General features: G+C 48.6%; 1 protein-coding gene across 1 annotated transcript in view; it reads right to left on the reverse strand.

Annotated features, from left to right (window-relative positions):
• The window catches only part of LOC106751657 (fat-like cadherin-related tumor suppressor homolog), a 245,961-nt gene that overhangs the window by 25,993 nt on the left and 204,452 nt on the right, over nt 1–15,516 (reverse strand). The window contains exon 5 of the mRNA XM_014632622.1: nt 13,670–13,731. Within this exon, the coding sequence (XP_014488108.1) occupies nt 13,670–13,731 (62 nt within the window). The remainder of the gene's footprint in view (nt 1–13,669; nt 13,732–15,516) is intronic.

Genomic DNA, 15,516 nt, shown 5'->3' on the forward strand with positions numbered 1-15,516 from the left:
CGGGGGAGGAACGGAAGGAGAAGCACGCCGGGGAAAATACCTAGTAGATATTTCCCGGGTAACGCGATATCTCTCCCGGGTTTCCCCGCGTTTCGCTACGACTTTTCGTGCGCCGCACCAGCCCTTTTTCCAGCTTATACTACCAGTCGTTGTCTTATCGCCCACGTTTCTACCTTCTTTCTCGTCGTCCCGCGAAATCCGGGACTTTCATGCGCGAATATCGCACGTACGATCTGTGCAGTCGGTTGTGCTGACCGGAAGAGAAGAGCAGCTTCTCGTAAAGCCGAGTGTCGCCGCATCCGATGAGATGGCGTCGCAAAGCCGAGATTCCGCTCTTCTCGCGCGCGTCTTCGTCGCCGACCGCGCGAATAGGGATTGAAAACCGTCAAGTTTTGACGGCTTCGAATTCGGCCGCTGCACATCAGATACAAAGGTGATCCCCCGGCGGCAAGCTCTTTTCAGCCGCGCCCTCTAAATGTCACGATTATAATCCCAATCTGACTGAGATCGCCGCCTTTTTTTTTATCTTAACCGACTTTTTTATCTTAACTTTCAATTCGAAATTTCTTGCAAACTGACAGAAGAATGAGAACCTTAGCTTTTTACGTGGAAGACGGTTCTAATTGGCGAAAATGTGAAGTTTAAATAATAAATTAAGCCATTCTCAATTACCTGCCGTATGAGAAGAAAAGGCAAATTTGCTTTGGGGTTACTTTCGACTTTAACCGATTTCTGACTTGGTTAACTTCTCACAGGCTGATAGAACGAGGACTTTCGATCCCGGTATACCGAAATTGAGACGCCAAAAAGAAGTGTGCCACGCGGGTGGGGGTTAATATAGATGTGCAACATGGCGAAAAGGAAACGCGACGCGGTGCGCCACTGAAAGATACGTCATCGAGTCACCGAGTCACCAGGCCAGACAAATAGGTTTATAATTAACCTTTGTGAGGAGGCCGCAGTAAATACTGGGAACGTGCGAACAGAGTTCACGTAAATTTAGCCGCGCGCACGATGTAATTAGTCTTTTCGGCGGAGCGGCTCGCAACTGGCATTGGACCGTTGTATTTTTCATTCTCACTTTATTTTCACCCGTATCTATAAATCCCGCAACACCCATTCCGTCCCAGTTTCAAAAGGGCGTCCCATTCTATACCGTTCCACGGATAGACCAGCCATTTCTCGATCGGCCCTTTGCGTCGTTGCGATCTAACAATAACTGGAGTCCTCCGAATATAGAATCGGGATCATTTCTGATTTCAAGCCAAATATGGCGTCGATAATTGTTAGTTACTTCTAGAAACACTATTATGATATAAGCTATACTGTATTGAACGTGCACGTTTTATCGATTTTCTCATACTACATTTGTCTCGTCGCATCGCGCTATTAGGGAGATCCGTCCGTTCCGTCTATCCATTCGGCGGGAAAGCCGAGCGAACTGATGAGAGAGAGGCCGGTTACGAAATTCGCCGTCGGACCCCGTCGTTCCCCGGTCTGTTCTTCGGCGCAATAATCGGGCGTCTCACGAAGCAATTTCCGGCGGCGTGTGCGGACGGGGGATGTCTGGTGCGGAGACCGCGGCGTAAATCCAATGTCCTCCAGGACGTCTCTCGCGAGAGAGGAGGACGCGTCAGATTCTCTTCCCGGGTAACACCTGCACTAAATTAGGAGTACCAGGACTCCGTTTTATACACCCGGAGAGTACCGGGCACTCTCATCTGCGTCAACGCCACGGGAACGACACTGCCTCTTCCCATCTCCTCGGATTTCTGTCTCTCTTACTCTCTCTCTCTCTCTCTCTGGCCGTCGTGCGGATTGTGCATCTCGATGTGCACATCGCAAACAGGTTCTTTTTTACGAAAGCTGGGTTTCGGTTCAGGGAATGCGCGAGGTTGCGCCTGTTTCTTCACTTACCGTTCCGACATACCAATAATAGAACTTCACCGGGGTTTAATTACTGCGCAGAGACTGTATCAGCGGGTCATGCACGCGCTCACTCGCTCCTTCACCGGCCGCCGCCTCGGGGCCATATTGATTCCATCATCTTCCCGTATCTTCAAGACGTATATTAAGCGGAGCACACCCTGTACAAGATAAACTCGGAGTCCTTACGCCGTGGTAGATTTAAACGCTTGGCCGATCGCGCTAAATCCGTCCGAGCGTCGTCGTCGTATCTTGCCCGGAGGTGCCGCGGCTTCCCTCGTCTCGTCCTCCTCCAAGTACTCACAATTTTATCATTTCACCAGGCGAGGAAGGAAGAGAGAGGGGAGCTCGCGCTTGGGGCTATTGGAACGGTTTAATATCGGTTCGCGATCTACGTAAGCTGCACGGAAGGGGTTGGCAGGTTTCTGAGAAGGCGAGTTAACACGGCAAACATGTGAATTCCACGTAGAGATTATCATTATTCTGATACGTGCTAAATATATTCTTTTCCTCCTTTTGAACAACCCGCAACCCGGAATATATCGTGAGGCGGCCGCGTTATAATCTATAATCCGCCCTGGATTTCTTGTCCCGCGGCCTCGGAAAGTTTCCCGCCCGAACCACCCCGAAATTATTCGCATTTCCACGGCTGAATAACCTGATGCGCCGAAATGAAAATTATGACGTTTACTTTTAGATTTTATCATATCGATTCCTAGTCGATCGCGAGCATCGTAAAAATACGAGTCAGTTCTTGCGTACTGTTTTGATACGATTTCCCAAAGCCTGACGAGAGACTCGCGCGATCAGTGCATTAACAGAACACGGCAGGATAAAAACGGCAATCGGTGTCGTGCGAAGGAGAGAATCTCGTATTCACGGTCGAAGCTGCTTACGCGAATGACGCAAACCGTCGACCTCGCTCGATGTCATTACCAGCGCTTCGCGAAATTGTCTTCGTCTCTGAAAGCGTCGCACTGAGACGGTTCCTTTTACGGTGGACGAGTGAGCACGTGCTAACCGCCCGGCGCCAAGGACAGCATCAGCTTCCACACATTAGGTCCAGCCGGAATCGGAATATTCGCTCGCGAAATTACCAGGCCGGCAACGGCCGGTCCCTCCACCGACTCTCTCTCTCTCTCTTTCGTCGTTTACATAACGAGCGGACATGATTTAATAATCATCACCGGTTAAGTATAACGCACATTCACGAAAGTTCCGAGTAATACGCTTCGGAAAGGGCGAGAAATCCGGGATACCCCGGCTTATCCCGAGGATATCGAAATATTCTCAGATCTGCCTGAAGCTCTGTTAATAATGATCGGTCTGCGCGCCAATATCGCAGGAATTTCTACATTAAACTCTCGCACATTATCCGGCCTACAAATTGGATCCGGCAAACCAGACTGGGCCGGGCTAATTTCGCTGCGATAAATTAACGTTTTCAATGTCGCTTCCTCGAGCAGAGAGAGAGAGAGAGAGAGAGAAAGAGAATCGGTTCCGAGGAAAACATGGAGGGAACTATCGGTCCTTTCTGATGTAGAGTTACATCACTTCTCACAAGGTCTCATCGCTCGTTTGCGGCGCGGATGCGCCAATGATACGTTCTATTTAGCAAGCCGAGAGAGCTTTGCGGGTTCCTCCGCGTTCTCTCTCGACCCTCTTTCACCTTCCTTTCCTCTTCCTCCGATTCTCTTTGGAAGTAAACCGACAGATCGTTAAGGGAATATCACCCGCTCGCCGGAGCAGAAAAGCATGCATAATTTGAAGGCTTTCTGAAGGAGAATCAACTCCGGCTCGCTTCGTGGACGAAGCCGTTTCCGGCGACCGTTCGCTCCGAGAATTTACGTCCCCACGCACGGAGTATGATTTCGGTAATGAGTACACAGCGAATCGATTATCATAAAAGATTAATGAGCCGGGCGACCGATAGTTCGGTCAGTCCGCTGGTCAAAGATGCAGTGGTTTCTGTTACAGGCCGCATTCATTATTCATCGGATCTCGCGGATGGTTATGAATCTGTTCTGCTTATCGCCCTAAGACGAGGTCGCTAGCAGCAATTTGCCACCGCGGTGAATAAAGAATCGTCGTGTTACCTGAATCGAAATTTTAATGCCATTCTAATGCCCTCTCTCTCTCTCTCTCTCTTTCTCTCTCTTTCTTTCTCTCTTGCTTGCTAGCTCTCAGCTCTTGCTGTGTTGTGAAATTAAAGGTTTGATATAGGAGAATAAAATTTCAACCAAAGTACAATAGAAGATACGGTCGGCTTCAGTTGTCTCGTCTCGTTCAAAATCTGCTCAACTCAGTTAAATTTAATTTACTATTATACTCTTCGTCTCGTTTCGTAAAATCTGCCGTTGAAAGTTAAATTGAATTATGCAAATTAAACTATGAAAAGGAAACTATGAAACATATCGAGGTTAGAAACGATTTAACTGGCTTTCATGCAGGTACACATGCAATGCATCGTATGCGGATTCAATAAAACACGAATTTCGCTTTGTTCCGTGTTATTTGCGGCCGCGGCATTTTCAGAAATTATTATATTCAACCGCAGGCGCACATCGCGGTTGAACTTGCCCATTTGAAAGTCCACGCTAATAAGCGTATTTCGTCGAATTCCACGTATACATGGGCGACGTTGGGAAATACGCAGATTTAACCGGATGGTTTCGAAGAAAAGCGAGCGGATAGAAGTCTCGTTTAGCAACCGGCTAGGCATTGGAAAACGCTTATGGCAACCCCACAAGATGGCTAAGTGGCTAGATAAACGTTATCCTCGGCGAGCACGACTATCTGTGGTCGGAATAAAGCCAACCTCACTTCCCCAGGTGTTCCGAAATATTCGCGATCCGTCTTACTTTGCGGATACGTTGTGTATCTTTTACAGATCTTGTTATCGTCTTAGATCCTAAACTGGATTAGGAGAACGAAATAGTACGATGTTATTGCACGTGCGAGAAATTACAAAAATGGAAGGGATCAAATGAAATGTCGATGACTTATGAAAGCTTCGCAGGCTTGTGTTCTCATTAAAAAAAAAAGAAAAAAAAAGTAAAAAAGGAAACGTGTATTTTGTGACTTGTTGAGCACAAAGTCGACAAAGTCGGGGGATGAAGCCGATATCAGACGAGGAAGGACACGCAAAACTCCGTGAAGGCGCAACAGGATTTTCATTCCTCCACGGTATGCGCCCGATACGAAGGGCGAGACTCCAAAGATGTTATCAGAGAAAGCACCGCGCGTAATTGCGGTCGTTAATAATTGGAATTCCTGTCCGGAACGCCGAGCGACGCGGTCCCGCGCGCCATATCGAACGTTGAGTAGACACGACAGTGTTTTCCTTTTTCCTAATTCCCCGCTCAATCGCGGCCATAAAGTTTACCTTCAATTAAGGCGCGCTTCCTCGCGCGATTAATAATTCTAATTAGTATCGCGCGCGGGTGGGATCGCGCATTTCATCCGGATGAATATCGAGCTTCCTCCGGGAAACGTTTCTCGATCGCGATGAATTCCTCAGAACCACCACCGGCGCAATGTGGTCATAGATGTATTACCGATATTTCATCGACGTGTCTTGAAACGAATTTCGTCAGAATCATCAGACGATGAGAATATTAATTTATATCTGCGGAGAAAAAACACAATGTTTGCAAGCACATGTAAACGAGAAGTATGTTATCTATTCTTTTATTAATCCTCTTGATATAATTTGTGCGCTTAAAAAGTCGACTATATCTATGTTCGACTTTTTTCCAGCTCAAGACAGGCCATGATATTGTTGGTCTCAGAAAGTAAAGCTCTCACAGAAAAGTTAACTTTTATGGTGTTTGATAATAGAGAAAAGAATGAACTTCACGATAAAAGTTGTTTGAATACGCTAGGTTCAATAGTTTTTTAGATATCAACATTTGTATAAGAAGAAAATCAAGCAAATAAACGCGGCTATGCCTTCGTGCAGTTCGAACACATTAGTCAAGCGTCTTCGAGTGGGCCGCGGACCGCAAAGTATTAAGGAACTCTATGGCACAGACCTTCTTCTTCTTCTTTTTTTATTCCTCGGCTGTTCGCGCTTTTGCGTTTTTCTCGTTCGTCATTCGGTCGTAGCGCACGCGAGATACTTGCGCCGCGGTGTTTCTGTGGAGATTTCTGGGTATTCGTCATGATTATTTTCTCCCTGTCTCGTGAGCACGCCGGCAAAGGCGGCTTCCTTGCAATATGCCACGAGAGGCAAACAGAAGGAGCCGAAGCGAACGAGAGTAGCGCCGGGCATTAATTACATAACGTTGCTGAACCCTCGGTGGTGGACGCGCGCAGCTCCTTTCTTCTTTCGCCGCTTCGCATCTCACCGAAAGGAAATAAATAAAAATAACAAAGCAAGGAGCAAGAGGAAGGAGAATTGAACGATTTCGCGTCTCGATTTGCGCACGTTTCACCATTAACGCATCGTAATCTAAAACAGTGGGATTTCGCAAATTGTCGCAAAGTTACTTTTCTCCGCACACTCGCGCTGCTATTCATCCGGGTTGCGATGCGACTGCGTACAGAGAGAGACCAGAGAGATTCTCCGAAGGAAGAGAGAGAAGGAGAGAGAGAGAGAGAGAGAGAGGAAATGCCGCAAAAATGATAGTAGAAATTGTGTTATCTCAAGAATGCAGTTGTTGCGCGTCTACGTCGCTCTTTTCCACGTCGCTTCGGGAAGGCGGACGATTCGTGTGAGAGAGTTCATCGCGCGGATACGGCGACAACTCGGGGCCGCGTAGGCGCGCATTTTTGCATCTGTTTCCCCGGACGCCCCGTGAGACGTGAAACTTCTTATCCCCGGGAGTAGCGCGAGCCACCCCATTGTTTCCTGGCTCCTTTGAACGACGGCAGTGAGTGCTCTCTCATTGCCACGGTAACGTCACATGCGCCGAACTGAAAGTTCCCGTTGCATCGCAAGAAGGATCAGACATCGGGAGTCGTGATGATCCTCATGTCACACGAAAGACGGCAGGAAGAATGTCAATTAAGCGACTTTTGCGACACTTCGCAGTGTCCGACGGCAGCACTCACGGAAGTAAAGGGTGGATCCGATGAGAGTGCGGTGAAAGAGAAAGGCGGGATACGGGAATGTAGAAAAGGAGAAACAAGACATGTAAGGGTGGAGGGTGAAGGAAGAAAGCGACAAAGAGAGAAACTTGGCTGGGAAACCTTTCCAACCCTACCGTTGGTTTATCGACCCTTTCTCTTCTCCCCTATTGTCCACCTTTAATAGACGCTCGCTGCGAACTTTTTACGGGCCTAATTCAATTGATTCGTAAAAAGTAGAAAAGCCGAGGAGAGTGTAACACACAAGGAGCAACGACGACACAAAGTATAGCGTAATAATAAATAAAAAAACAATACCGATGCGTTAAAGACATCACACGTCCAAGCGGGAGGAAAACAATCCTCTCCTTGCGAGTTTTTCAACGTTATGTAAAAGTTGATTGATGTCATCTTGCTGCGAAATGTCAAAGCGATCCGTCATATTCATAAACATCCACCACGAGATTTGCCGAGCTTCTCCGCATTGCCCATTAATAATTTTCCTTTCCTAACAATATCGTCACGGACCGGCTCACCTTCTGAAGCGAATCACACGCGCCGAATCTGCCGGTGATTTCCGTTCGCCTGCGCGCTCACGAGAGGGTTCTACGCAAGAGTCCCACGACTGACCACCTCGCGAAAGACGCTGAGCGTGCACGACATCCGTCTCTCCGCGCCACGACGCTTTCCGTAGAGCGGAAGGGGCGCACAGCGGCCGCGAACGTGCGGAAGAAATATCGTGAAGGATAGCGTCCACTCGGCCGACGTTATTAATATACGCGCGGTGGTGAAAAGCCCGCCTTCCCTGAAATATGTCCAGGCAAGGGGGAGCGTATCTTTCGGCGACGGAGGGGAGCGTGAAAAATCGCGGCCTATTAATAAGACCGCGGTTTGAAAAACCAAGACGGCCGGGATGGACGAGCTAACGAGAGAGAGAAAGAGAGTTGTAGCCGCGATTGTTCGCGCGTATACGCACGATTACGTGGCACGTCGTTGCCGCCGATCGATTGCGCGGCTCTTTTATTTCTCCCCCGCCCCCCTCTCTTTCGCTCTTTCAAGGCGGTGGGTCGCGCGTACGGGGAGCGCGTACTCCGCGCTCGTAAAAAGAGATTCGCGAAATTAATTAAGCGGAGAGCCGGATAATCGCGCGATAATTGCGAATGGAGATTTCGGCCGATCGTGTTGGCGCTCTTTTAAATTATCCTTGACTCCCTTTATTCCCCGTCAGGGATCGTCCGTCTCACTTCCTCCCACACCGCCGAGATAGGAAATTAATTCAGAAATTTGCTGCGCCGCCCGGAAGAGCAGCGCGTGAGCTGAAAATTGATTCTTTCGCGCTTCCTGGATTATCTGCCGGGCGACTTCGATTTGCATTCAAGTGCGCGCTCGGTCGATCATAAATTTCGATGAAATATTCTCAAGCGGATACTTCGGGCGGTATCTAGTGGCGAGAGAAGAGTCGGCCGCCTGTTCCACGGTGGTAAGCAAGTTTCTTGGCTTACTTTGAATATCAGAAAGAGCGCCTGACGCGGACGCCTGGAGACAGAAGGTCATAGAAAAAAAAAAAACAGCAGCGCTCCCAACTTTGACGATCGGCTAAGTTCGTCTCTGGGCGAGCGCGCGTCATACTTCAGAATTCGCGTCTTTCGTTATCAAACGCAATTTTATTATGTTTCTATTCACTGTGTAAGAGACGATTCAAGTTTGCGCTCTAGCGAGAAACGCTCAACCCAGAACGACATGGTTTGCACCTGCTTAAATGGCCTATAAACTGACAGAAACCTATTTCGACGATACCGACGCTTGCCAACTTGAAAACGGCAATTTAAGACATTATCAGGATCAAAGTGAGCGTAAATCATATTATCAGAATTGAAATTAAACCAATTTTGCTATCTTAGCTCCTCTGCTGTGTTGCAGAATTAAAAGTTTAACGCAGGCCAAAATGTCAACTCGGTTAGCTGGGTGACATTTTTCACGTTGGAGCAAAATGTCTCCAAAAAGGTCCATATTGGGATGTGAGTGAGAGAGATGAGCGAGGTAATGGAGGGACATTGGCTGTGATTCATCGTGCCAGTCGAAAGGGAAACGATACGACCGGTATTTCGGATTCACCGTGCGCCCGCGAATTATGGCATGCAAAATGGCAGCAAAGGTTGGCGCGAGACACGCGTGACTGGAAAAACGGCTTCCCGGAGGTGCGACACCGCAATAGAGACGCGCGGGACTTGTAAATTATGTGCGAAATTGTGAAAAAGGGGGACACGCTTGCGCCACCGGGTCGCGTAACCTCGGTTGACCCTTTACGCAAAAATATCAGGCTATGTGGGCTATGCTCTTTGACATCGATATGTATACCAAGAGAGAGAGAGAGAGAGAGAGAGAGAGAGAGAGAGAGGGGGGGGNNGACAGGTAAACGAGATTGGTGAGCCGGCCGGATGCGCCGTAAAAAGAAAGTCTAACGATCTGCCGGAATCGACAGGATATGTGCCGCGTTCAGATGCATATGCTGCCAATATCGCTATTTCGGCCGATATCAATTTCCCGAAATGCAATGCCCTTTCGGGACGACAACCCCGGTTACGATGCAGTCGGGAGATGCTGTCCGAAATAGAACGGAGCTTTAACTAGCATAAGATATGAGAGACAGCGTTCTCCTCGTACGGAACATACTGTATGTCGATAGAGAGGGGAAAGAAAAAAAATGTCTCTCTTTTTAGCGCGTTTGTCGTTGTTGCGACGTGGGTAACTTCGTTGTTGATCATGTTCTCCTACTATCACAATTAAATTTCCATAAATTCTCGATGCTGCGCAATTTTCACAGATTCGTATCATAAGAATATAACGAGCGTGGAGCTTGCATGATTTAACTCATTAACCTTCCCGTTGATCACGTTCTCCCAATACCAAACTAAAGTCCGATGGATTCCGGTTGCTGCGACATTTTCACAGAATCGTATCAGGAGAATATAACGAGCGAGGAGCTTGCACGACNAGACTCGTGAACCCTCTCGCTGATCACGTTCTCCTAATACCAAACTAAAGTCCGATGGATTCCGGTTGCTGCGACATTTTCACAGAATCGTATCAGGAGAATATAACGAGCGAGGAGCTTGCACGACTTACTCCTGCAACCTCCTCGCTGATCATGTTCTCCTAATATCAAAACTACATTTCCAGCCATCGCGCCAAGTAGCGGCGGGAAGAGGCGATCGTTTTCGCGAACTCTTGTTTTTAAAGCCGGGACTCATTTAACTCGGTTAACAAACACACACAGGCTGCGTTAGCAACCCGCATCGTAGGATCAAAGCCTCTTAAAGTGATTTCCTGGTTGCGGCACCAATATTTGTCTAAAGAATTCCCATGACCATATTTAATGCAATCAGATCCACGCGAGGCGAGCTTGAACGTCTGGGATGCTGCGAAAAAAGTTGGCGCCTCTTTATTGCATATGTATATATGCGTATATGTGTATATATCGCGAGTGACATTATTTGGCGTCGAGAAATAAGTTATGGCGTTACTCGTCTTAAAACGGTGGTAAATGGCATTAAACTTCCTTGAGAAAGTCGTTTGAACGACTTCCGTTGCGCAGACGCGATCACGGACGTGCGATTTTGCTCCTTTTCTTGTCCCTTTCTTCCTTTCTCCGAGCAAGCGACGCAGATACGTTCTGATTTTCAATATCACAGTTCCCGCTATGGACTTCGCACTTAATTGCCCGATCGATCGTCGGGAGCGTTGAAAATTTAAGTTGCGCGCAACGCGCGCGAAAAGGGAAGCGAGAGAGGAACACGGCCATTAAAACCGATAACGTGCAATTTAATTTCGGACGAACATATGCTCGTGTTAATTACGAAACACTTTGCCACCGTAATGGTCCCGCCGCCACACGGTGTAATGTTTGTTTTTTTTTTTTTTTACTTGCCGCACATCCCGCCCGATTTTATACCATCGGCACCACTTTAAGAGTCATGAATAATTCCTCTATTTTCAAACACGCTCAAACATGCACATAAAGCGAAGCCGTGAATCGCTCCGAATTTGTCCGGGATTCAGCCGGGTTTACGCGGGTTAAAATCGCGGGCTCGTAATTTGTCACGACAAATCCGGACGTTTTCGGCGAAAATTTACGAATGGCACATTCGGGGCCCCGCCGCCGCATGTTTTCCGCTACTTTGGAAAACGGCTGGAGCGAGGAAACATCGCCGACTGTTTTTTTCAGGAACGGCAGTAAAAGAGTCATCCGCGATTTTATTCGCGGGACTTGCGCGCCGGGGAGAACGCCGAAGCGGAACCAAACGAGAGAGAGACACTGGCGTAAATTTCTCGGAAAGTTTCTGCAATAAAGCCTGGATAGCAGGCAAAGACGTGTAATTGTAACTTTCGTGATCAAGGTGAAACTGTACTGAAACTCATTGGTGAATCCCACGGAAACTTACGAGACGGCATTATCGTGCGTGACGCGTCTCGTCTCCGCTCGCGTTCTCCTTCTTGTCCTATTTTCTCGTCAACGAATTTTAATCCGGCGCTTATTTAATCGCATCTTGGGATCTTTTCCCTTTGTAAGCTAATTAGTGCAATCTTATCTTTAGCCGAGTACCTTATAATCTTTGCACTTCGCATTTGAGTTTTAGTTTCGTTATTTATTTAACTTCCTCCGTCCCAAAATCTGTATACTAAAAGGTCTTCACGTCATTAAATGAATAAAGGAATAAACAAATAAATAAATAGTAGTAATTAACTAAATAGCGCGCGTCTCTCTGCGCTGGTCTATTAGTAATAAATAGAAGGATCGCTGGAAAGAGTAAAGAAAGGCCTGGAACCTTCGAATGTATCGAAGCGTTGAAGTCTCTTTTACGCGATGTTGATTCGGCGGTGAAATTTGGGTCTCTCGATGCGAGTTGTTGTTGCCGTTGTTCGACTCATCGCAGTCACTGCGTAGATTACGCGTTCTACCGGAGATACTATTTTTTCGCCAATTTTCTCGTCCGGATTTCGATGCCTATTTCATTACGCGAGCTGCGATTTTTTTCTGTGCAATAGCAGTCAACTAAATAGCGCGCGTCTATGTTGGTCCGGTGTAAACTCGCGGTTCGGATTGATACGCGGGGACCGCGGGGATACGTTGGGTAACGAGCGGAAGGCGGACGTGAGGCAGCCGTTTTACCCTATCAATCGCATCCACCCCGATGCTATACTCGCGAAAGCCTCTCTGTGAAATTGGTATCGCTCCTCGCCCGCGCTCTTTTATCGCCCCGCTGAAATTCCAGTGTCTACCCGCTGTACACGACGTGAGACTATCGCGAGCTCTTTCTTTAATCCCGATACAGGTAGGGAATTCCCCGAGAGGCACCACCGCCGACCCTCCCCGGAGGAAATGTCTCTCACCCCGCGAGACCCTGCTTCTCCCTCCTCTTATCCCTTTTTCATCCTCTTCTTCTTCCGCCTTCCTCCACCATGGCGCGAATCACTGTACCTTTTCACCACCGTTTCCTTCCCCGATGCCTCCTCCTCCCTCTTTCGCCCCACTTCCTCGCCGTCGTTGTCCCAAGCCGTCCATTCGTTTCTTAGCGTCTCCCTTTCCGCCCTCGTTCATACTCTACTCCCCTCTTTGTGCCGCCTTCAGGCTTGGCCTTCTCGCTTTTATCGTCGGAGGCAGCAGATTTTCCTCATTTTACTTTTCAATCTCACGGAGGATGCGATTTTCTTCCTCATTTCCACTCCGGCAATATCGGAGGAAGCTCGACGAGCAGTCGGAGCAGCGAAGGAAGAAAGGAGGAGCACCGGAGCTTCGCCGGCCAAGTGGTAGACGGCGGGGAAACAGGAAGCGCGGATGGAGAAAGGGTTAATCCATCTATCACCTGTTAACGTTAGAGCCTGCCATTAGGAAATTCCATTTACTTGCCTCAAGGCGACCTCGAGGGCGGCTATAACGTCTCGCGTGTCGTCGCTTCTTCATCAACGACAAGCAAATTGACGTCGTTTTTCTGCGAGTTTACCTGGTCACTTCGAACTCGCGTCGCGGGAATTAACGTTGCGCGATTAGAAGATTTTTTTAAGATCCAACTGGGACCGAATTCCCAAAATAATTATGGATTCTAGTTCGTAGATCCTGCGATTAGAAGTGCAGTGTTTGTCAAATATACATTTATTCGTCCCTCGACCTTGTCTTAACCGGCCTTACGACCTGTAAGAGTCACTTTGACCCCATATTAACGTTTCTAAACGTAAAATTTCCTATTCTCTTCATTTCATCATAAAAAGAACTCGAGTTGACCTTGAAATGACTTCTAAATGTGACTCCAAGGTAAAGTCGAGGTCACTAACAAACGTCCTTTTCCGAGCCGCCCAACTTTTGTCTAAAACATTTTTTTCATTGACCCACCGTTTTCCAAAATATTTGCATGTATAAGTTAAAATGAGACATCCTTTATATATATATTCGGAATAAGCTTGAGTATTTTGATCTCATCTACTTCTAATCTTAATGCCACATGGATCGTTTCCCAGTGGCTACGAAGCATCTGAAGATGAATTTAAGACGACCTTAAATATAAGATATCAATCTACGTGGGGAAAAATCTAGGAAAATTCCCATGTGGGGATTGAGGGAATTTTCCCTTTGAAAACCTTTTTGGTCGACCAAAGGATCAGGACATTCCGGACTCACCTCCAAAACGTGTTCCGCCTGGTTCTCGCGGTCGAGCTTCCTGCCGCTGGTGGTGATGAGACCTGCAACACAAATGACGCCGGTAACGATTAGCCGACGAAACGTAGGACGATTAATAAATAACGACGCTGGAACGATGGCAGCGGAAAGGTAAAACGGCCGGGCACTTTGCGCGATGACCCGCTCTCTCAGCCCGGCCGATAAAATCCCGCGGGCAGCTGCACAAGGTGGATGCGGCCGAGAGGGATGCGAAAAGGGTACGACTCTCGGATTGCGGGCGAATGGCGGGGCGCCTCCATTATCCGAGGCAAAGATCGGCATCCGATGGAACGACGGGATTACAGCGTTCAGATTTTGTCGCCCCGGACGACTTTTTCAACCGCCCCGCCGCGATATCGGCCTTTATTTTACCGTCCGTGCGGATTCCCTTTCATCATGGCGCGCGGACCTTGCTCGCGGAAACTCGATTGAGCCGGAAATTCGCGATGAATCCATGGATCCTTCCTGGATACGCGCGGAAAGCTTTTCCGACGAAGAGGGCGAGCGCGTATTTTAATATCGCCGGGACGACGACGCGCGTCGCGAAATCAAATTAACAAGAAACGCGAGCAAAGCCTCCTCCCCGGTCGATACTTTCGCATACCGCGAAACAAAAAAGAAACCCTATACGCGTCCGTACAGAGCTGGAGGGCGGGGGGGGCTCTCTTCCTCTCTTTTCTTCCATTCTAGTTTTACAGTTTCCGGTTGGCCGACGCCGTGACGACGGCCTACATTTTCCACGTTGTAGCTAATCGAGTTACGGGGAAGCCGTACTCGGCCGTCGTAACTTTCGTTACATATCCCCCCCCCCCCNCCCCCCCCTCGGTTATGATCAGCACTGCGTAAATTCGAACTCGGATATGCGCGCCATTAAAACAAACTAGTTCCGCGTTTTCGCCAGGTGAACGCCCGCCGACGTGTTAAACCTTCGCCGTAGGACGCTCTGTTATTACGCGGCGACGGAACAAAAGCGTGCGAGCAAGCGAGCGGGAAACGCTTAACAGGGCTGTGAGCTTTCAAATCTGACTTTCATTCTCAGCCGCGCGCGCGCTGTTTTCAACTTTAATTAATTGCGTCTTCCCTCTCTCGCGTCTCCTCGGCCTCCCGCAGTATTCCTCCGCGATATCGAGATCGCGAGCTCGACAATGCCGGGCGGCGGACACTCCTTTTTACCTTCAAATGGAAAGCAAGAGAAAAGTGAGGGAGGGGGGACGCATGGACAAAAGGGAAAAAGAGCTCGGGGGAGAATTGCGGGAAGTGGCGTTCGATCGAGCGGCGCGCGCGAACGCCCCGACGTTGTAGGACGCATTTAAATAATTGCTTTTCGTTTTCGTTCCTCTCACCCTGTAAGCTCCGAGGGTTCGGATGGGAATGCGCGGCCACGCACTTTCTCTCATGTTGCATGTGCGTGCAAACGGGAACAGGTTCCGCAGCGGCGGCGCGAATAAGCCGGGAGCGGGCGGGAAATTCGTTATCGGAAATCAAAGCGGGTGGATGAAATTATTTACGATATTATCCGGCGATTCGTCCGATCGTGCTGACGATGCAACGACGCAAAACGAAGGTGTCTGGCTCTCCCCGCTCTTCGGAATAACGTCGGATTTATTTTCTCGCGCGTAGATCCCAATGGACGTCGCGAGGACGTTTTTTCCTCGAAGCACCGGCCGGTGTACGCTCGAGTAATATTTTATGGTGATAGAGAAAAATGCTTCCGGGGCGTCGGGAGGAGCAACTAGAAGCCCGTTTAAAGGCCGCTCATCTCTCGCCGAGAGAGAGAGAGAGAGAGAGAGAGAGAGAGGGGGGGGGGG

Source organism: Dinoponera quadriceps, unplaced genomic scaffold, assembly GCF_001313825.1.
Source record: "Dinoponera quadriceps isolate SergipeBrazil2010 unplaced genomic scaffold, ASM131382v1 scaffold115, whole genome shotgun sequence".
NCBI classification, from domain to species: domain Eukaryota; kingdom Metazoa; phylum Arthropoda; class Insecta; order Hymenoptera; family Formicidae; genus Dinoponera; species Dinoponera quadriceps.